The 23484-nt window shown below is 36.2% G+C and overlaps 3 protein-coding genes across 7 annotated transcripts in view; 1 reads left to right on the top strand and 2 right to left on the bottom strand.

Moving 5' to 3' along the window:
* Nucleotides 1–12982, bottom strand: part of tmem266 (transmembrane protein 266) — a 60076-nt gene extending 47094 nt beyond the window's left edge. The window contains exons 1-2 of one of the 3 annotated variants that reach the window (XM_089127954.1): nucleotides 12848–12982; nucleotides 2762–2876 (exon numbers count right to left, since the gene is read on the bottom strand). In XM_089127954.1, the coding sequence (XP_088984080.1) occupies nucleotides 2762–2775 (14 nt within the window). In that variant the 5' untranslated portion in view covers nucleotides 2776–2876; nucleotides 12848–12982. Of the gene's footprint in view, nucleotides 1–2761; nucleotides 2877–7077; nucleotides 7759–12847 lie in introns of those variants that run through there. The other 2 variants (XM_089127955.1, XM_089127953.1) reach the window with 2 other exon arrangements.
* Nucleotides 10149–14121, top strand: nrg4 (neuregulin 4). Its single transcript, XM_039647069.2, has 5 exons — nucleotides 10149–10275; nucleotides 11994–12062; nucleotides 12246–12339; nucleotides 12420–12572; nucleotides 13326–14121. The coding sequence occupies exons 2-5, from the start codon at nucleotides 12053–12055 to the stop codon at nucleotides 13405–13407; spliced, it is 339 nt and encodes a 112-aa protein (XP_039503003.1). The 5' UTR covers nucleotides 10149–10275; nucleotides 11994–12052; the 3' UTR covers nucleotides 13408–14121.
* A 1801-nt stretch (nucleotides 14122–15922) lies between these two features.
* lactb (lactamase, beta) lies at nucleotides 15923–23178 on the bottom strand. 3 transcript variants are annotated; one of them, XM_089127694.1, is made up of 7 exons: nucleotides 22687–23178; nucleotides 21696–21762; nucleotides 21320–21510; nucleotides 20836–21136; nucleotides 19182–19347; nucleotides 17918–18495; nucleotides 15923–16544 (listed from the first exon to the last, which is right to left on the bottom strand). In XM_089127694.1, exons 1-6 carry the CDS (start codon nucleotides 23038–23040, stop codon nucleotides 17964–17966), a joined length of 1611 nt encoding a protein of 536 aa, XP_088983820.1. In that variant the 5' UTR covers nucleotides 23041–23178; the 3' UTR covers nucleotides 15923–16544; nucleotides 17918–17963. The 3 variants fall into 3 exon arrangements, with proteins under 3 accessions (XP_088983820.1, XP_039502982.2, XP_039502983.2); XM_039647048.2 differs by lacking the exon at nucleotides 15923–16544 and having other exon boundaries at nucleotides 17493–18495; XM_039647049.2 differs by lacking the exon at nucleotides 15923–16544 and having other exon boundaries at nucleotides 17493–18495; nucleotides 22699–23177.
* Between the last annotated feature and the right edge of the window lie 306 nt (nucleotides 23179–23484).

Here is a 23484-nt window from a genome sequence, read left to right as displayed (position 1 = left end):
ATAGAAAAATGTCAAAACCGCAATGACGTCCCTGAACACTCAGCTGTGAAACTGGTATCCAAGTTCTTAGATCCTAATGTTGTTGAATTACCTCACTTAAAGGGGGTCATGAACTGGATTAGTTTATAATGTTTCCTGAGGTGCCCTAATAATGTTAGTATGATTTTTACACCAACAATTGTCATAATTTAGAAAGAAGGCATTTTCCCTACCCTAATTTAAGCCTACGTTTGAAGGGGCGTGTCTGCTATGAGTCTTCAGTGTAAAGTGTAGTCCGCCGGTTTGAGCAGGAATATGCTGTCGTCTACTGCTGCTGTGCAACACAATAGGAATACGGTTCAAGATGGCAGCCGGATCTCTCAGTGCCCTGTAGTCTTGAATAGATATGATAAAACCGACGCCATCGTTACTGTTCGTATCACTGCGTATAAAGTGCTGAGGAAGATCTGGATCTGAAATTCAGATAATGGGCGTTTCGTTTCCGACATGCGCTGTAAGCGGTAGACCAATCACAACAGACTGGGCCATCTGACCAATCAGAGTAGGCTCTCAGAAAGAAGGGGTTTATAGAGACTGAATCCTCTATTGAGCCGTTTCAGACACTGTGAGAACAAATCTGATGCTGGAATGTATATTATAATAAAACTTTGTTGTTGTTTTTTACCTTGGATGGATGTAAATCTACTGTAGGAGACCTTTAAAACAACACAAGGAACCTTTAATACAGCATAATAGGGGCACTTTAAGTATTTGTATATCTATTTCTCACAACACAAGATCAGCAGTACATGCTACATATGTAAATAATATCCACATGGTGGTTTTGGAAAAGCGGATTGATTTAATATAAGGTGTCTTTTGCGGTGTACTTGCAATCTATCCCATGGTGTGTAATTGAGTCAAAAGTATCATGTTATTCTCTGCTGCTAACTCCCAGACTTGCTCTGAATGCACAGTACACAAGTGCAGCTCTGATGAACAAAGACGGCTGCTGAAGTAATCCACTCTGCATTCACTACCAACCTCCCAAACCTCCCTCGCTCGCCCCCTCTCCCTGGACACGGAAACCACTGCCATCAGAATACAGGAGCTTCCTGTGAGGGCCACACACCAAGCACTTCTTCATAAAACAATATATATACTGACACCGGTGTTAGTATCGGTTGTACTCCCGTTTAATATTCCTTCAACATATTTAATTTGACGCGAACCGAAACAAGGCTGTGAGGAATTGAAGTACTGTCCGTTCGAATAACTCTCATCTCATCGGTATTCATATATTTGTATGTAAAGTGTGTTTCAAGCACATTATATTTCAAACATTTGGATAGACATGTCTATGTTAGGACCATTAAAGGATTTGTAATAATTAGTATATCTCTAGTTGCTCTTCAAAGAAAAGGTTCCCATTACGGGATCATTTTATGGATTTAACTTAAAGGGATACACCACTTTTTTTGGAAATAGGCTCATTTTTTCAACGTTTTACCGGTTTTGAATCCATTCAGCCGATTTTCTGAAATTTAGAAGAACACCAGTAACCAGACAGTTTCTGGTCTCATTGACTTCAATAGTAGGAAAAAAAAAATATACCATGGAAGTCAATGAGACCAGAAACTGGTTTGGTTACTGATATTCTTCTAAATATGAAGAATATGATTCTTCTAAAAAATGGTAAAACTCAACTGTTTAACTATTTAAAATGAGCCTATTTCCAAAAAAAGTGGAGTATCCCTTTAAAAAAAAACTAATTTAGCTTTAAAGCTATAATATATAAGATTTTTGTAATAAAATATCCCAAAATCACTTGCACACACAGTGTGATATATTTACTGCAGTTGTGTACTTACAATATCCGAAAAATTCCCAAAGATTTTCAAAGTTACTTAGATTTAGTGATCAACACCAGCACCCACTGTACAAGTCATTGTTATATACTGAAAAGACTGAACATCTACCTCACAGACCCATTTTCACTGGCATCAAATTAAATTGGGTAAGGTGGCCTGATTCTGACTCGTTGAGAAGACGACGCAAAAGTCGCGCCATGAAGACTACACCCAATTTGGCTTAGTCAGCACCTGTGCTGCTGATCCTGGAACAGTTGTGAGCTGGAAGGATGTGGAAAGGGCATTCTCCACATGAATCTGAGGACATGCTGAGCACCTGACTGCAGAACAATGTGTGACTATAAATTACGATATCATACGCCGCCTGCTGCAGAGCAAACACATGGATGCCGAGTGAGATGTGCTGCGGTTCCTGCTGGTGAAGATGACGAGTCAGTAATATAGATGCATGTGTTTGTATTTATGTATATATAAAATAATTATATACAGTGCACCCACATATACTTTTATTTTGGATGCGATTAATCGTTTGACAGCCCTAATATATATATATATACACATATATTTTTGATTAGGATATTTACAGCCACATATACAGTATAATGTATATTATCAATATTTAACAGTATCGATTTATGATCTATTTTTGGTAGGACCAGATTTGTATGACGAATTGTATTGTTCATGCAATGCAACCTAAAAAAAAACTACACTCCAAAACATATTAAAACGGAAAAAAAGGGGGACAGAAAAGTCTAAACAATACAATGCTTAACACATAATTAGTGTTACTGGAGTGTAAACACACACAAACACAATTTAACACTCTCATGCACCCAATACACAGTGGCGTTCCTCACACACCACTCCACATCATTATAAAGCAGGTAGGATGTAGATTGAACACTCACTGTGGCTGGCTCATGGTGTGATACGCAGCAAACGCTGAACGGACTTCCTCTTTCTCTTCTCTTAAACGTGAGCTCTAGTTTGTGCTAGACGGGGGCGACTTCACTCATACCAGACCTGTGAAGAAAAGCAGAAAAACAGAAATCAACATACTCTCTTTGACCACATCATAATAAAATAAATACTGTAGGAACTACTCTGCGAGTTAAAAATATGTTTATGAATGCGTGGACATCTAGTTCAGCTCGTGACACAGTTATCATTGCGAAGGGAGGAAAAGTAGCTTATGCAATAAAATCAATGAAGCGAGATATTGGATCTGTTATGAAATCAAATACTCGCTTAACTTCACAGCTTTACCTCTGACCTGTGATTGAAATCAAGCGAAGAAACCGTTTAAAGCTATGAGCTTACTCCATGATTCAGCAACACTTCATACCCCATTTAACAGAATATTTGATATGCAGCATAAAAGTAAAAAACATTGCTGGCTTAAATTGAGTAGAATCAACATTGATGTTTATGTCAACTTTCAACTTAAATTAAATAAAACTGACTTAAATGAGTTGAATTTTGTATAACTTATAAAAAAAAAAGCTGAAAATTGTTTAATTTATTTTAGGGCTGTGCAAAAGTTAATTGCGATTAATCGCATCCAAAATAAAAGTCTGTGTTTACATAGTATATTTGTGTGTGCTGTATATAATTATTTTGTATATATAAATACACACACATGCATGTATATGTTTAAGAAAATGTGTTATTCCTATATAAAACATTTTTATTTGTATAATATAGATTATGTATTTATATATATATACAGAATTTAAGCGCAAATAATTCTTAAATATATACATGCATGCATAGGTATTTATATATACAAAATAATTATATACAGCACACTCAAATATATTATGTAAAACAGACTTTTATTTTGGATGCGATTAATCGCAATTAACTTTTGCACAGCCCTAATTTATTTTGATGAGGTAATGCGATGTAAAAACATAATGTCATACATTATAGATTAGAGCCAGACCGATATATCGGCCGATATTAGGCATTTTCCAAACTATCGGTATCGGCAGTTATAATGGCCGATAAATGAATATTTCAACAATAAAATTAAAACGGACGAAACGCGCTTGAACCATGTCATGAGTGTTGGAGTTGTATAGTTTGTCCACCAGAGGGCACTCTACACCGTTCCTGTTGGCAACACTCGTTGAGTTGGTCACGATACATACATTGCTTGAATAACAATTAAAAGAACATCCCCATCAGTTCTCTAAACTCAAATAAGCATGACAAAATAAATAAAAGAATAAAATATCGGCCGATATATCGGAATATCGGATTTTAAAACCCCAAAATATTTGTATCGGTATCGGCCGGGCTCTATTATTGATCGTATCCTTTTTTACAGAGTAGTTCTGTCATGACAACTCTTGGAGAGTTTGGCATGATAATGGATATGGCAAGTCCAGTTAATTGAAAAGAATTGCCTGATATAAAACACTTTGTGCACTAATCCAGTCGAATCATTAAATAAATTATTTGGAGTCGATTTGTTTCAATGAACCAGTTGACCTATTTCACAAATCAAAGTCTCTCACCGATCTATTTTTTCATCTATTTTCAGACACTTAAATTTCAGTCTTTTAATTACACACAGCTATAACATAAGAGAAGACAAAAGAAACAGGTATATGAGCCATATGGGCTACTTTTATGTATGTTTTTTTTTTCTTCTTATCTTGGCGCTTAAACAAGTTCATTGTGAACTATTGTTGTATAAAAAAAAACTGATGCAAGATTCACATTTTGTGCTCCATAGAAAAGAAGAATAACACCACACAGGTTTTAAACAACACGAGGACGAGTAAATAATGCTGAATTTTCATTTTTTGGTGAACTGCGCCTTTAAATTGACAATCATATAAACAAAACGGGTGTCCAGAGCTAAAGAAGACTCTTTAAGTGGTCTCTCAAACAGGACAAGATATATTCTTGAAGCGAAGACCAGCCTTTTGAATTCCCAGAATTCCTATTGTCCTACATATGCGAGAGCTGAGCTCATAGTGCTTCATTCACATTTAATAACCACCTCGACCTCGAAAAAAAAGTTGTTATTGTACAAACAGCATGAATTTCAGCTGGCTAAGCATTACACAAAACTCCAGCCTGCGATTGCCTTTTTTTGGTGTCAAGGTGAGATGAAGTTGTCAACCTCGGTTACGGACGGCCATCAATAAATAGAATGGTCTGTAGCGCTTGGTTACCACCAGCTTCGACAACTCAAGCACTTCATTTACTGAGACGCATGGTGTCTCAAACTCTAGCGCTTTTACAAGAGGTATTACATCGGGCTGGGGGAGGAGGTGAAACTAGTACACAAGACAAATCATATTAGGCCAAATAAGGCATACCGTACACAGGTCACTGAGACAGTAAATCTGAATAGATGGAAGTGGGATGAGGTAGAGGAGAGACGATGATGTGAGGGAGGATTCATTTTTGCATTCTTATAGGAGAAATGTGCTATACAAGGTGAAAAAACACTTTGCAATACCTTTTCTAAATAGCATTAACAAGCATTATTACACAACATAATGCTTAACAGATTATATATTTATTTAAAATGTTAACATTAAATTTGATTAACATTTTCACAAAGTGAGTCAAGTCCAAATGCATGGATAGCTGTCTGAAATATCATTTTTGTGAATCCTGTCCAAATTAGATTTACAGATATAAACAGAGGTTGAACTGTTTTCTTGCTTTTCCAATTTAGTTTAATTAGATCATTAAAGTATGTGAATCGAAACATAGCTATTTTTTGTTACTTTTAGATTTTTACCATTTCACTAATTATTTTTTTTCAGTTGTTGTCCAAACGAAAGTGAAACACTATAGGGGTATGTTGTCACAGAAACTCAACATGTGTTTAATGGTCTGTATTTTATGTTGGTTATATAAATGTGTTGATTTATATGTTAGGACATAAAGCACATTTTAAGTGACCTGAAGAAGTCAGTCAATGTGCGCTTCATTGTTCATTCATAATATTAGGGTGTCAGTGTTCAGAGTAATTCTACTTAAATACTGAGTAATATTAATGAACTATATACTTACTAGGTTAGGGTAGGATTAGGATTTGGTTGAGGGTTAGTTGCAAGTAATTATGCATAATTTAATGGAATTATGGTACATGTAACGTGACATGGACACTGTAAAATAAAGTATTACCGGCTATTTTTCTAAAAAAAAAAAAAAACCATTGAAGCCTTTATTAAAACCCTGCAGCTGTATGGATAACTTCCATGACGGATGTGCTTTTTTGGATTTCCAAATCTCAGTTACTATTGCATTCACTCCCATTACATGTATTCATTTAGCTGACGCTTTTATCCAACGTGACTTACAATTGCTATACATGTCAGAGGTCGCACGCCTCTGGAGCAACTAGGGGTTAAGTGTCTTGTTCAGGGACACACTGGTCTCTCACACCAAAGGCATGTGTCTTATCCACTACGCCATCACCACCCCATTATAAAGCTTGGAAGAGGATTTTTTTTTAATATAGAACTACAATTGAGTTTGGCTGAAGGAAGAAAGTCATTCACCTTAAAGCAGAGTACATCATGGGATAATTTTATTTTTTTGGGTGAACTAACCCTTTAAGTAGCCTATGGGATGATTCCATATTACACAGTCTACTTCAATAAGGCAGTTCGGGTTGTCTACCTGCAGTGCATGATGCGTCTTCCAGATTAATAACAATAAATATAACGAATTACTTATTGGTCAGTAAAACAGATTTGAATCACGCACGTCTCACATCAATGCTCCTTTTGATTTGTTGTGTTGACCACGTGCCCAAAGACCTACAGAATCAAAGTTCAGTTCAGTAGCCTATAAAAAGTTTAGCAATGAACTTGATCAGACGGAACTTATTCAGGCAACATGAAAAGCAAAACATGCAACATGGCGATGAAGCTTTGTCGTGATGCCAAGCTACAACCTACTCGCAGCATTTCCTTACTTGTCAGGAGTGACCAAAAAATCCCCCATAAACACAGCATTTGATGCGCACGTAATATCTATTGCATTCAAAAATGGAAGACATGTCTTGTATTTCCCAGGCCTAAAGATTGGACGGAGTGAGGTCTTCCGATTAAATGCTACTCAGCACAATGACAGCTGATTTAGTGATGCAATTACCAAAATAACAGCAAACACCCATTAAGCGAATAATCGGCGGAATGAAAGGAAGAATAAGCAGTGATGAAGCGCTCGTCTCCAAGGGCTGACCTACCTCGATTTACATCGTTGAAACTTTAATCGCGTCTCCCTGGCCCTCGTGGTTAAGATAACGTGTCCCTTGCCAATATTCAGAAGAGGCTTGATGCGTGAAGACAGTTTCGCAGTGGTCAAGCATCCGTTCTGCTGCTTCTTTCGCGAGTAAAGCGGACGACGGGCAAAGGCGAGCCGTGAAACGAGCATCATCGCTCAGCGAGGTGATATTAGGAGTCCAACCATCCAGAGAAAGGCATCGTATTCGCGACAGGAGGAGCGCATTGTGTGTGTTTTGTGTTGTGCTGAGTGTCGGTCGGGCTCCCCTCTTCAATTCACGCCAGGGACTCAGTCTTCTCCATCACGCTGAAGCCGCGAGTCGATTGAAGCGTGATGAACGCCAGCATCTCTCCGTTATGTCGGAGGAGGAGGAGGATGAGGAGGAGGAGATTCATTACGCAGAGAAAACGCTATTCTATTGGTTTCCTGTCCGAGGGATGGCAAATGTTCTTCGGGATAACCTCGCATCCATCAAAACACCTCACTGGCCGCTGAGGTGCGGGTATCTCGCGTGCATTTCCATGCCAACGTCAAACACACATCAGTCATGTAGAATAACGCCAACAGCTGTCATGAGTCATGACTGAGCATATGGAAATGGCAAGGGGTGACATTGAGATGTGAGAAATGCGTTTCGAAGAGAGATGACTATTGAAAGGGGACGTGCGCGTGAGACAGTGAGAGAGATGAAGACCACCAAGTAAGAAAGACATAAAAAGGTCTATTGACTGCCTTTGTACAAAACTGCTTCAGAATTCAGATAACACTACTGCAATAGGCTACTATCTTACTACTAATGCCATCATATCATACTATAGGCCTATATATCAGTCTTGAAAATAAAGGTTCTTTATGGTTCAAAGAAGAATCCATGGAAGATTCTTTCAAGTGGAAAATGGTTATTTAGATTTTTAAATGTTTTTCACACAAGAGAAAAAAAACAAGTTTCCGTCCCACTTTATATTAAGTGTCTTTAAGTATGTAGGCTATTAAAATTAATAATTTGATACAACAGACTTATTGTGTGCACATGTTTTTACATTGTAGCTATATATTTTGAAAATACCTGCATACAGCTGTAATTTATGTAATTGCATTATTTACACTGTTGACCCTTCCCACACATTAACCTCGACCTATACCACCTCACGTCCCTGACCTTACCCGTATCACCAACGCATTCTCACCCCAAGGCGTCACCTTTGACCATGCTTCAATATTTGACGTTTTAGGCGCCCTTTAGCGTCACTTACATGACGCGATCCTAATGCGTCATCTAACTGACGCTAAAGGAAAGCGTCTGTTAGAGGACGCGGTTAGGTTTAGGTGTGGGGTGGGGGTAGGGTACACGCGATCCTAGGGCGTCATTTAACTCACGCTAAAGGGCGCCTAAAGCGTCAGATATTGAAGCATGTCCAAATGCTTCCCAAGGCGTCAGTTAGGTGACGCCTTGGGAGTGAGAATGGGCTGGTATCACACCTCAATAGCAGCAAAAGTGTTTTACAAAACATGAAGTACATATAAAGCTTCACATCACATGCCACTTACTTATACCACTATTCTGTCATATTCATAATATGCGTAAAGCTGAAAATAACCTAATAATTTACTTATATTCAAGTAATATGCGTCTCTTATGATCACCAAGCAGAAAATATTTTGATCAAAATACAGTACTATTGTGAAATATTACAAATAAAATGACTATTTATTATATTTTACATTCTTAAACATTCTGATAGTAAGGCTGGCTTTTCAGCATCATTAGCAGTCTTCAGTGTCACATGATCCTAATGATGTTAGCTGCTCAAGAAACATTTTTAATAATTATCGATGTTGTTTGTGTAAACCAATATACATTTTCCATGATTCTTGGATCTACAGAAAGTTGAAAAGAACAGTATTTATTTGAAATATAAATTTCTAATATTATAAATGCCTTTACTGTCACTTCTGATCAATTTAACTTACTGTCACTTCAATAAAAATATGAATTTCTTGGATACAAATCATACTGGGCCTATGACATCATAGCCTACACTCTTAGAAGAAAAGGTTCTATATAGAACCTTAAAAGGTTCTATCAGCGCTACATATTTGGAACCCCTACAAGGTTCTATACACTCTTAAAAAAAAGGGTTCCTCTGGGTTCTATATAGAACCCTGGGGTTCCACACTTGGCCAATAGAACCTTTTACCAAAAAATGGTTCTATAGAACCAATATATATGAAGCACAGGATGGAAGTGTATCTCTTTCAATGTTAAGTTGCGGTTTCTATATGGCAAACTTTGTTAGTTATATTTTTTTAATTCATTTCATTGCACTGCAAAAAAAAAAAAAAAAGAAAATGTCTTTAATTGTCATTACTTTAAATTTGGCCTTGTTGCACCTCAGAACTATGCTGTTCTAACGGTTTTTGCTGACACAACATGACGTCTCCTTTTGTCCCTCGTGTGCTCTTTAAACGAAGAATGTAAACAATCCGATTAAAGTCTGCAAAGTTCCCACGATTCCACGCATACCTGCAGCGCACAAAACTTCCCCATTAGCATACCTGGCATACCAGAGTCTGACACCAAACCCATCCGGTCTACACACACACAGAGAGAGAGAGAGAGAGAGAGCGAAGCAGTCTCACTGAGAGTACCGGACCACACCTTCTCTTAATGCACTAAAAATAACAGTAACACCCCACACAGTTTCTATAAATACATATCTGAATAAAACCTAAAGCTTTACAATCCATAATCACTGCATGACCCAAAGATGTTTAAACAAAATGGAATAAATGTGGCAATGCACTCAGAGCGGCTTTTACTTTACAGAACGTTTTAGGCCTGGTTTCACAAACAGGGTTTAGATTAAGCCAGGATTAGGCCTTTGTTCAATTATAAACGTGCCTTTAATGTCTTTTGTCTTAGAAGTTTGTGATGCAATAGCAGGTAATTCCCTATAAATAAACTCTCATCATTACGTTCCACCGACGCACAAGAAGAATCGTTCCATTCACAAATGTGGACAAACAGCAATCACGACATTTCTGCGCTCAAAAGGATCCGCCCTCTGTTCTCATGTGACTGAGTCGCACGCTGACGTTTAATGCAGAACTTATTTGAGGAGGACGAGGTGACTCACCTGCACTGCATTTCACCTGGAAGGTAAGTCTCCTAACATTTCCCTGCGTGTCAATAGGATTTGCTAGTTTTAAAAACTGAAGCCTTGTAAAATTGCATGTCGTAAAGCGTAAAACTTGTCAGCAGGCGAATTCTGGCTTTATCTGCTCAGATAAAACCTGAGACACTTAATGGAGCTTCCCTGTAATGGTTCATTTAAATATCAACTTTGTCTGAGAAGTTTATCCTCAAATTTCTTGAGAGAAACCAATATGAGACACAGAGCTATTTCAACAATGTGAATTTGATTAGAAATAGTTCAAATTGAAATATTTGACGTTGGATTCTAGTCTGGTCTCTGATGGTAAATCAGAGCACAGTTCGAGATCCTGCCATGGGCAAGCTGCATAAACTTAGTCATTAAGACTCGGGTCTTAAGAACAAGTTTGGCCAACTAAGTTTCACAATAGATAATAATCAGTCTTACTTTTCTGATTCAAAATTAGGCCAATCAACTTTCTTATGTAACTTGGTTTAAAAAAAAGAGGTAAGGAGTGTCTTGATGAAAAAAATAGATGCCTAATTTTTAAGGCTAGCCTAAGCAGTTTATGCAACTCTTCTAAAACTTTAGACGACAGGTGATATTACTACACAGTAAACAAATTTGTTGGTTTAACTTAAAAAAAGTAAGTAACCTGGTTGGCTGCCTTAAAATTTTAAGTTGATTGAACTGGAAAAAGTGAGTTAATACAATGGAAATTAATTTAATCATCAGAAACTCAAAATAATAAGTTATCTCAACTAAATAAATTATTTAAGTTGATTTGACAAAAGTAAAAATGTGATAACAAATCTTGAAAATATATATTTTTTTTTACAGTGTAGGAGCTCTTGCTCAAGAAAAATGAAGCAGGAGACTTGATTTGTTCTCTATCTAAACAAATCTTTGCTGTCAAACAATTGAGCTATTCAAGAAATCACTTATTTATAAACATAAAATGTCTTTTTAATTATGAATAAGATATATTACAGTGCCAATGGGGTATATGTCGAATGTTGCATGACCAAACCGGAACACTGGTCTCATGATCGCATCGCTTGTCACAGAAAGTGTGAACTGACACAGATATCCAGTGACTTAAGGCAATCAGCAACCTACCCAGTTCACTTATTGGCGTTTTTATGATTTAAATAATAAACATTAGTGTGAAAAAGAGAAAAATTAAAATACTTTTAGTTTTTAAATCAAAATAATATATATATATATATATATATACACACACATATTATATAAAGAAACTTATGTTAGATGCAATTAATTGCGATTATTAATTTAACAGCACTAATATATGTAGGTATATTATTAAAACTGGAATATTAAATAGTATTTTATTATATTAACCATTCAATTCAGTGGTCAAATCGATTAATCGCATCTAGCATAAAAGTTTGTTTATATAATATATGTGTGTGTGTGTGTGTGTGTGTATATATACATGTATAAATATAATACTATAACATTTTAAATTAAAATTATAATATTATTTAATATTCCAGTTTTAATAATAATAAATATTATTTAATCAATATCATCCAGATAAACTTTGACGAATTAATAATTACGAACATCATCTCTTACAGAGAGCATTTACATTCTGTAGGAACGTTGACATCTTTAACAAACAACCAATATAATTAATATTGGTTGACTGTAACAAGTGTAAAATGTAATGTAATCTGACCATAACTTCCTTTGTTCTCAGGTGATTATAAGAGACTGCTGTTAAAGTTCCCATACAAGAAGATCTATTTAGCATTTCCCATGATGGCAGGTAATAATAACAACACACATACAAAGTAAATTAATGTAAACATTATAGATATAAAAAATATTATTCAAATATTTCCATGATGTGGAATTCTTGAAATGCAAAAAAAAAAAAAAAACCTGCTCAGTGGGGGAAAGCTTGATAAATGATGTATCTATTTTGTTTTCTTTATATTTCCTATTACAGAACATGGTGACCCTTGCACTGGGTCTGAAGCCAACTTTTGCATGAACGGAGGAACATGCTTTAAAATACCTTCTGTGTCAACCCCCACCTGTGTGTAAGTGTCCTAACGAACAGAAAATATATTGTTTTATCTGATGACTTATCGTCTGGCTAAACCCTTTCCCTGTCGTGTAGCTGCAGTGCGAACTATGAGGGCAGCAGATGTGAGCAGTATCAGCTGTTCAGTTTCTCACACAGCAGTGAAGAGAAGGGCATGGTCGCGGCTGTGGTCATCATGGTCCTGCTCATTTTAGCGGTGCTTGGGGTGGTCATCTATTACATCTACAAGTGAGTCACGTGCGCCTTTCACGCTGGTTTCGGATTCAGTAACGTTACAAATTTGATCAACATGATTAAGAAGACACATGATAAACCACCGAAAACTGTTTCTCATCCCTCGACTGATTATCTAGCAAATGTATTTACAATGGAAGTAACATTATGCAATATCACGAGCACGCCGAAGGAAATTACTGGAGGGCTCATATTCGGAAAAAAGTGCGATATTTCTCGTTTTTAAAAAGCAATTTTAGTAAACAAGAAGTCAATATTGAATATCTTACATTTCTGACACAATATTTCCAGTTGCTTCGACTGTTTTTGCGTCGCCAACTAAAGTTGTTCCAAACGAAGCCACTGCAGAACCGTTTGTTTTGTTGGTTGAATGAATCGGTTGAGTGAACGATTCAGCACACGTGACAGTTACAATGGAAGTGAATGTGCCGATGTGTACTTTAAAATACTCACGGGTTCAACGTAGCCTAAACAATTTAACATTTTTTCTTTTTTTGTGGTAGGGTAATCAACTTTGTTTTACATGCTGTCGAATCTGACGACTTGGGGAAAAATAGGCTAGATATTGCTACTTTTTTCTCCGAATTGCAGATATATTGAGAGTTTTAAACTCGCAATTCTGAGAGGGAAAAAAAATATCAGATTTTATTTCATGGTGGAAACAAGTTTCCATATTATAGGCAAGAGCTATTTTAACCCCTTAAACCCTGCAAGAAGTATAACAGTTGTCTTTCCATTTATTCACAGAATTAGGAAAAATACCCAGAGCCAACCAAAACACGAGGAATACAAGAGAGGCAAATCAAGTGCGAACTCTGAACCAGTGTGAATCGACTTTTGATGCATGTGAACTCGACATTGGCCTTGATGTTGCAAACCTTGTAACATCACTCCCTTGTGGAAGTCTTGAATTCAATGTGAAAATGTGTCAAATTGCACACAAAATACTTTTCTTATGTTTTTACATTTTGTAAATAGTCATTTAACATATTTAAACATGTAACAAAAGGAATGCAAATTCTTGAAACAAATTGTTACCATGTCAGCTGTTCAATGGAAAGCAATACATTTCAAAAGCAGCATCCATTAGTGTAGATTTGTCATTTTAATTGGATATAGATGACTTGATATTATTTAATATACTAGTCACATGTGTCATGTACATATGCTATTTTTTACAATGTGCTGTTTTTGTTTTGAATAACATATTGTTTCTTATCATTTTGTCACTTAAAGGGATAGTTCTCCCAAAAATGTAAATTCTGTCATCATTTACTTACTCTTAAGTTGTTCCAAACCATGTATGAATGTCTTTCTTCCGTTAAACAATAATATATTTTGAAGAATGTCAGTAACCAGTTGTTGGGCCCCATGGACATTCATATAGGGGAAACAATGGAAGTCAATGGGGCCCCGTCAACTGTTTGGTTACCCATATTCGTCAAAATATATTATTTTGTGTTCAGCAGAAGACAGAAGTTAATACAGGTTTGGAACAACTTGAGGGTAAGTAAATGATGTCAGAATTGACATTTTTGGGAGAACTATCTCTTTAAATTCTACTGGATTACTGGGGGGGGGGGGGATGTCATAGCCTATGCTACTCATATATTTTTCTACAGAAATGTACTGTGTACAGTATGCAAGTTTTCTGTATTGAAGTTCTACTGTATGTGTAAAAATGTGCAGTGTACAACAACACAGTACAATGGGACATGTATCCCATAATGCAATGTGATTCCAGTGAGATGTACTGATGAATAAACCAGATGGATGAAAATTAACTGGAATATTTACCACCATTTTCTTCCCACTAATTAATCTGACTGTAACACACTTTTAGATAAACTTCAATTAAAACTAATAGTACATTTGAAAAACTCTGTTTTATTTTACCCTGAGTAAGCTGAGTTGTCTGGTCGTGTCAGAAAAATTAGATTAGATGACTGAGTTTCCCTTTTGGCCTATTTTCTGTGCTTCATCAATAAATAAAATCACCAACATGATAGCTTTCAATAATGAAATGATTCAGGTAATAGGAGAGTTAAACATCACCCAGTCCTCTGGAAATTCAACTATCAATAACATCTTAGTCTTTTTCCTTCATTAACAGTATTTGGGCACATTTGAGAGGTCCACAGACACACACCACTTGCTGGCTGTCTTCAAATCCCCTCTGTTAACATAACAAGTTAGGCACATGAGAAAAAGAGAGTTGCAACTGACCTATAAACCAAAAACAATAATGGTAGTACAACTGCATTAATGTAAAAAAAGAAAAAAAAGGAAACATAGGAGGAGTTTTGAGGTTGAAATTTTAAAAAGTAACAAATCTTTCACTCGCGGATCAATTTGACCCCCATAGGAATTAATGGAATGCAAGGAATGCTTTAGTAGCTACACATAGAAAATTCAAACTAAAAATGCTAAAACTTTACCAAAAAATGATTTTATAAAGTCAATGGTCTACACGAGTATGAATGCAAACTGAAGAAAAATTTACTTTAGGACCCAGCGGAAGAGCTCATTTGCCAACCCGGTATCACGACAAGACGTGAAATAATCACGTTGGTCCAGTCACTGGACTCCAGTGGTCCACTTTGGGAAAACGTGTAGATGTCACGGTTTAACCCCCTCAAACGTGAAACTTTGCGTTAACACGTTCCAGTGGAGAGATACCCGGATGATGACCTATTCTTCTACACGCAATCGCCTCTGCCATAACGACCTATTGGTTTTCATTAAACCGAGAAAAATGCAATTTTGTTATATTGACGATCACTGAGAAATGTTCTATTATTTAAAATGCATTTTTTTTTTATTATTTTCAAGGTGAAAAGGATTCATTTGCCTTGATCCACGCCAAAAAAACGTCTAAATGTCACGTTTTTTAATGAATTAGCCTAATGAGTAAAATGTCTATTTTTCCGGCGTCCCCCAGCTCCTCGTTTTGCATTTGCTCCATATAGAGCTATGAGGCCATCTAGTGGCAAGCGTCCTGAAACATCATTATGTTATAGCCTATTTTCCACAAGAGGTCTACAAAGACACCCAATGTTAAGATATTTTGCGTTATATTATATTAAGCTATATTAAAAGGGTTGTGTATGAAATTGTGAGTTATTAAGTTGAATGAAATGTGAGGAATGTGCTTAAATTACTAGCTGGCTGTCTTCAAATCCCCTAAAATTATTTTAAATTAAAATAACAAGTTAGGCACATGAGAACAAGAGAGTTGCAACTGACCTATAAACCAAAAACAATAGGCTAGTACAACTGCATTAATGTAAAAAAACAAACAAACAAACAAACAAAAAAACAAAAACAAAAAAACGAAACATAGGAGTTTTGAGGTTGAAATTTTAATTCTAATTTTAACTGCTATCCCAATAGTTTTCGTTAACAGGCCTACAATTTGGTATAGCCACCACAGTCATTTTAGAAATATACAAAATAACACAATGTGAAAATAAAGTGCAAATACTCCTGATGAACAGATCTGAACATCATCTGCATGCAAATCCTTTCCAGTTTACACACGACATAGCCAACCAGTTATGTAGCCTAATTTATTGGTAATTTGGATTTTTGGTAATTTCATGATTTACTAATTGACAATACAGTAATACTTTGCATGCTCGTAATTTCATTTGAGGGTGCAGTAGCAAATACTCGCTTTTCTGAGACGAGGCTAATTTTTATCAAGCTACCAAAATAACGTTAGAATAATGACATAGCCTGACTCTATTCAGAGACATTCTATGACAAAAAAAAAAAAAACAAAAAAAAAAAAAAACACATAACATTCTATGACGCAGCGCGTGTCGCTGTCTCTATGGCAGCGAAGAATGCAAGTGACCTCACGTGCAACAAGTGTGCAGCCACAACAACCAATCACATCGCGAAGAAAGCGTCTTTGCGTCATATGATTCTAAATTCCTCGTCATGATGTCACAAGGAGAACTTCTGTAAAAAAAAAAAAAAAACAGTTGAAACAGGTGAAATCTAGGTTTGGCCATCGGGGCCTCGTGGTTGTTGTTTTTTAAATTATTATTATTATTATTTTATAATAACAACAAAAATTTAAACTACTACAAAAATAAAAACAACAAAAGTAATAAAGACAACACAATTTAGATAACATCAATAAAAATAATGTCAAAACTAAAAAATAACAAAAATAAAAACAACACCAATAATAAAAGTAATAATAGCAAAAACAATAACAACAACAAACATCAACTATTAGAAGTATTTTGTACTGAAAGTTGCTGGTAACATCAGTAGCTGGTGACTTTAATACTGTAAATGAAACTGCTGTGGGCTACCAGATTAAGATTCTTTTTTTTTTTTGACAAATTAAGATTTTTTATACATGAAGAATTTTCTAACTATAGATTCTATGTAAACAATATCTTATATAGGCAAATAAACTAATAGTGGGTTTAAAAAGAAGCTGAATTGATTAAAAATTATATTTAAACATATATGAGTAATCCATCGCTTGTTTTTATGCACACATTAACTTATTAAAGTAACTTTTCATTTGACTGCTTGTTTTTTTCTGACAACTGGTAAATTGGTAAAAAAAAAAAAAAGAGACAATATTGTAAGTCAAAAATGAATGAAGTTAGTTTTAATGCTCTGGTCTTTCTACTAATGGAAGTATGAACGAATTTAAGTTTATTCCGACTTGAAACTGAACTGATGATAGTGCTGCGATCTAGTGGAGATATATATATATATATATATATATCTATAGACACAAATAGATATTATTATTAGTCTTTTGTAATCAGTAAGATTGTCTGATTGTCGTACATTAGTCTTTTTGTTCCATGCTATTAATTCCTATTAATATCCTTTATGGTTTTTCAAATGATTATAGAAATTCCTTTAGGATAACAAACAAAATGTTTCATTTGTTACATTTTTAATGTGTAAAATAAAATGTTTTTGGGTACAGTAATCGATCAGTTTTACACCATTTTAACCAGGTTAAGACTTTATGCACTTCACTTATTCCAAATGATTTTTTTAAAGAACAAATATCCCATCAAGACTTAATACAAGGTCATGAAATCCACACTGCTTGTCATCCCAACTACAGTTTAATGATTGTGATAAATCACCAGATTGTGAGCATGACATGTGGAAGGAAAATGAAAAGAGGCCATAATATTTGTATAAATTACAGTTTCCATAATACTTTTTTTATTCAATCACAAATGTATAAAAGCTATCAAAATGAGCGCTCTGCACAACTGTTCACTTAAAATCGAAGCATGGACACACCTCAGCATTGTAAACAAAGAAGCATCCTGATGTTCACCACAAACCTCTCAAAACGGCTACAAAAGGACCAGTGCCGTGAGTGAGTGTGTATCAAGCAGAGGCCATGTCTCCGTCCCTGGCCTTGTCAAATGTTTGTGCAATCTTGAGCGCGGTGGTATTGAGCCCCACTGACTGCATGTTAGTGATGATGGTCACCACCACCCCCTGTGGAGGAGGCAGCGTCTGATTGGTGCGCTGCTCTCTGGGCAACACCAGCAGGACGCTACTCGCCCCCACAGCGCCCCCTGTGTGCGAGACGTAATGCCTGCGGCTGCGGCACTGCCCGTATTTCTGCTGTTTCTCCACGACCAGCCAGCCCTGGGCGTACAGTCCGTCTTTGTCCCACGATGCCTCTGTTTTGTCCACCGGTGCCCATATGGCTTTGGCTGTGTGGGGTCTGAAGAAGCCAGGAAGCAGCCCGTCTGTGTTCTTCGCTTCGGCCATCTGATAGCTGTAGAGCAGAGCGTTACCGAAGACCAGAAGGTCACTCACAGTGGACAGAAATCCACCTCCAGCCCATTTGTACGAATTGTCCACATAGGGGCAGTTGACAACACGGCGCTTTTTGTTGAAGTGGTAGAATCTGCAGAAAACAGGGAAGATACATGTCGGTGACTAATAAGAGGGAAAATCTGGTTATAAATCGGTTTTGAAATCCTTGGTGCTATCATATGAAATCAAAATGTTGGCTTTAATAATATGGACTAATAATAATTACTCTAAACATCTCATGTGGTGTAACCTTCAATTAAAAATAACAACATATTTTCCTTACACCTTAAATGCGTTTTTTCAAAAAAAGATTTAAAAAGATATTTAATTATAAAGATAAAATAAAGGTAAAACGTCATTTTTAATTACAATTATAATGGATAATTTATAAATATAAGTATATTTTTGGAAATAATTTGTATAAATTTTATCTTTTTTTTTTATTAAAAAAAAAAACGCACAGCAAAATCAAATTCTGTCTTTGGCTCATTGCAGATTTAAGGAGAACATCCTCAGCAATGGTCTGTGTTGAAATGACTTATGAATTTGCACATTTGGGGGGGTTGACTGCTTTTTTTTTTTTGCATGATTGTGTTTATAGGGTGCAATATAACATGTATTTGTGGTTTTTCTTTAAGTAATTACTGTACGAGATTCCGACTCGTAAAAAAGCGCCCATGTCCTCGTAGAACCTTTAATAACAACTCTGAATTTTCTGAGAGCTTGTACCCGACAGCTGCAGATTCACATGTGTTTGAATCGTAATATCTCTTTTACCTCGAGCGGTTGTATATGATTGGGTCGTTTTCGTCTGGTACGGTGTTAAGCATGCCCAGCTCACGAAACATCTGCATCATGTGGTCGAGGAAGCGCTGCCCTGCTGCTCTCTCCACCACGGCGCTCAGCAGAGTGAACGCGTGCGTGGAATACAGGAATGTAGAACCTACAGCGGTCGTGTAAGATAGAACAAGGTCAAAATACAACATGTGCACCAGTTATACAGCTGTTTGTGAATGTAGTTTCACCCAATCATAACTGACTGGGCCATCTGACCAATCAGAGCAGAGTAGACCAATCGCAACAGACTGGGCCATCTGACCAATCAGAGCAGAGTAGACCAATCACAACAGACTGGGCCATCTGACCAATCAGAGCAGAGTGTACCAATCACAATAGACTGGGCCATCTGACCAATCAGAGCAGAGTAGAGTAGACCAATCACAACAGACTGGGCCATCTGACCAATCAGAGCAGAGTAGACCAATCACAACAGACTGGGCCATCTGACCAATCAGAGCAGAGTAGACCAATCACAACAGACTGGGCCAGCTGACCAATCACAGCAGAGTAGACCAATCAACAGACTGGACCATCTGACCAATCAGAGCAGAGTAGACCAATCACAACAGACTGGGCCAGCTGACCAATCACAGCAGAGTAGACCAATCAACAGACTGGACCATCTGACCAATCAGAGCAGAGTAGACCAATCACAACAGACTGGGCCATCTGACCAATCAGAGCAGAGTAGACCAATCACAACAGACTGGGCCAGCTGACCAATCACAGCAGAGTAGACCAATCAACAGACTGGACCATCTGACCAATCAGAGCAGACCAATCACAACAGACTGAGCCATCTGACCAATCAGAGCAGAGTAGCCTCTCAGAAAGGAGGGGTTTAGAGAGACTGAATCCTTTATCGAACTGTTTCAGAGAATAAAAAAAGAGCTGATGCTGCAATGTATTATGAGAAAATTATTCTAATAAGTGTTGTTTGACCTAGGATGCATGTAAACCTGTTGTAGAAGACCTTTAAAACAACATTAAGAACCTTTAAAATAACAATATGAGCACTTTAAAATCTTCATGCAACACACATTTGATATCAGTTTGATCGAAGAATTGCCTAAATTTCATTACAATCGCATTATGAGTGTGCATGTAAATGTAGTCAACTCCACCAAAGACATTTTGAATTTACTCAAGTCAGGTTTGGAATGACATGAGATGCTATTCCTCTAAAGGGATACTCCACTTTTTTTTTGGAAATAGGCTCATTTTACCACTCCCCCAGAGTTTTACCGTTTTCGAATGTATTAAGCCGATTTTCTGATATTTAGAAGAATAACAGTAACCAGACAGTTTCTGGTCTCATTGACTTCCATAGTATATATTTTTTCCTACTATGGAAGTCAATGAGACCAGAAACTGTCTGGTTACTGATATTCTTCTAAATATCAGAAAATCGCCTGAATGGATTCGAAAACGGTAAAACTGTTTAACTCTTGGGGAGTGGTAAAATGAGCCTATTTCCAAAAAAAGTGGAGTATCCCTTTAAAAAGATAAGGTTTTTAAGGCAAGATGCCCTAAAAATAGGAGACGTCCAACACATTAACAGCGCTCTGTTCTGATTGGAATGAAAACTTACCGGGTTTAAAAATCAGAGGATCGTCTTTGAACAAGTCCAAAGCCTGGATGACGGTCTCAAAGTTGTCTTTGAGGTAGTACTCCTCCTGCTCAAACTCCCTTATCTTCTTTTTGCTTTTAGCGCCGCTGTCCTCCGCTTTCGGCTTCTCTTTGTTTTCAGCCGAGCCCTTCTCCTCTTTCTTCTCCGGGGGCTTCAGAAGGCGCTTGGCTTTCTCCTTGTCCTCTCTCACTTTTTTGCCATCTTTTTCATAGTGACGGATGCCACTCAAGTGGGACAGGAGCATCCGAGGGGTAATTGTGACCTGGATTAAGGACAAAGGGAAGAATGCTGAAACCAAAACCAAATTCAATATTAATAAATTATTCTATACTCGCTGTATAGTCGAGCATACATTTACATAAATGTAATTAGTATTAAATTGCATTCATTATATTTTAAATAAATAAATGTGATTAAAAACCTCTTTTTAAATGGATGTGCTCACATTCTCTCCTTCGAATTGCTTGTGTGGGAACTCTGGGACGTATTTTTGGACAGGGGCATCGAGATCGATCTTGCCCTCCTCCCAGAGTCTGGCGACGGCCGCTGCAGTCAGAGGTTTACTGATGCTGGCGATTCTCATCACCGTTTCCGGACCACAAGGCACTCTGTTCTCCAGATCTGCATAGCCGACGCCTCAGAGAGAACACACACAGCTCGGGTTCACTTTCAGAGCCACTGAAACACTCCTTGGTTTCTAAAGACATGGTTAACTTGTGGCCTTTGCATTTTCATTTTAAGCATGCACAACCATTAGTAGCGCAGATTACCCATGAGCCTTTTCAGGACCAGACCGAAATGTGCAGTGGAAGACTTCTTACCTTCACACCAAACATGGCTGCCGTCCACCGAGACTCCAATAACCATCCCAGGAGCACCAACTTCATCCTGAAAAATTATAGACCATTCTGCACTATAAACTATTCTCTTTTTTTTATTTTTTTTTTTATAATTGTGTTTATTAAATTTTCACTATAATAAAAACAATTCAATAAAAAGAAAGAAAGAACACCAATTACCTCAGAATTGCATATAAAACAGGACTACACAGTATCAACTACAGTATATATATTTTTTCATTAAAATATATATATAATTAATAACTATATATAAAATTATTAAATAAATAAATGTAACTGAAGTAGTAAAATATTATTTTCTTGTACAATAATGAACTCCTTTTTTTTATTTTGATATTGTATATGCAGGATAAATGATAGGAGACGTCTGGCGTACGTTAAGCTAGAGATGTCTGTCTTTCACCAGAAGATGGAGTTATATTGACGGATTAAAAAAATAAAAAAATTAATCATTTGAAATATATATATATATATATACTATATATATATCCATAGTAATAAATAGAAAATATATAATTATAATTTCAGTAATAAAATATTATTTAATCATAAACATATTGAATAAACCGATTAAATAAAGATTGAGAATTCAAATATATATATTTTTATTTATATGTATATATCAAAATATTCATCATTTTTTTAGTACTGATAAATCAATTAATCGCAGATGAAGCATTAATTATTTTTAATCTAACATAAAAGTTGTAAATATTATAGTGTGTATAATAACACACACACACATAAAATAAATGCAATGAATCGATTTGACAGCACTACTTTTCATATGATATAAATATTCATATTAGAGATTAGCAGTATTATAGATTTTGAATTTAAATGAGCAGGACTTGTTGACAAGAAATGTTATCCGGCTAATTCAACCAACTAAAAACTATGATGAAAAATAAAAGACATGATATGAGTAGTAAATGAAGTGTGGTCGTGATACCTGTAACGTTACCTTTATCCGCCGCAGAAGGTCTCTGCTGGTCTCTATTGCAGCCGTGTACTGTGAGACTGTCTTCTGTGCGTTACATTCACAGTGTTCAGAAGCAGAACCACGATATTTCAGGCCCAGAGCCAGAACAAAACCTGTCCCGATGCCGAACAGCCACAATACCGTGTGTCGGTTGCTGTAGGAGGGGATGACTGGTCTTCTGGGTGTCGAAATGAATCTCTTCATCAGCTGATCTCTGAACTTTACTCTGGGTGTCAACAAAGACACCAAGGGCTCGGATTTCTGAACACTGCATTTACATTTTGTGCATATGAGACCCCGTGATAAACACAATAACCGAGACATGACTGTTTTACGAATAATAATAATATATGTAGAAAAGTGATAAAAGTTATAGGAAGAAAACAGCAAAGAATTCCCGTCTGAACTCTACAAAAGCGACAGACAGACTGACTACTCACTATTTTACAGAATAAAAGTCCATGACTTTTGTTTAACATGAAAAATATTCTGTATTTTGGAATACTTTATATTATACTTAAAATTAACATTTTAATTTACATGGAATATGAATTCACTGTTTATATTTAATGTTTGTAATAAATGTAAAATCAATTTAATTATGTATATTGAAAAACTGACGATCTTAAAAAAAAATTGTAAAACCAAATGCCTAAATATTTAAACTTAGTTAAATATGCATTTCACAAGTCTGTGAGCATGTGAATTTCTAAAAAAAAAAAAAAATGGGCCGGATTAAAAACAAGACTTTAATAATAAAAAAAAAGG

The sequence above is a fragment of the Pimephales promelas genome, chromosome 25 (assembly GCF_988280905.1).
Source record: "Pimephales promelas chromosome 25, fPimPro1.hap1.1, whole genome shotgun sequence".
In the NCBI taxonomy this organism is placed as follows: domain Eukaryota; kingdom Metazoa; phylum Chordata; class Actinopteri; order Cypriniformes; family Leuciscidae; genus Pimephales; species Pimephales promelas.
This window is presented reverse-complemented; position numbering and strand designations above follow the sequence as displayed.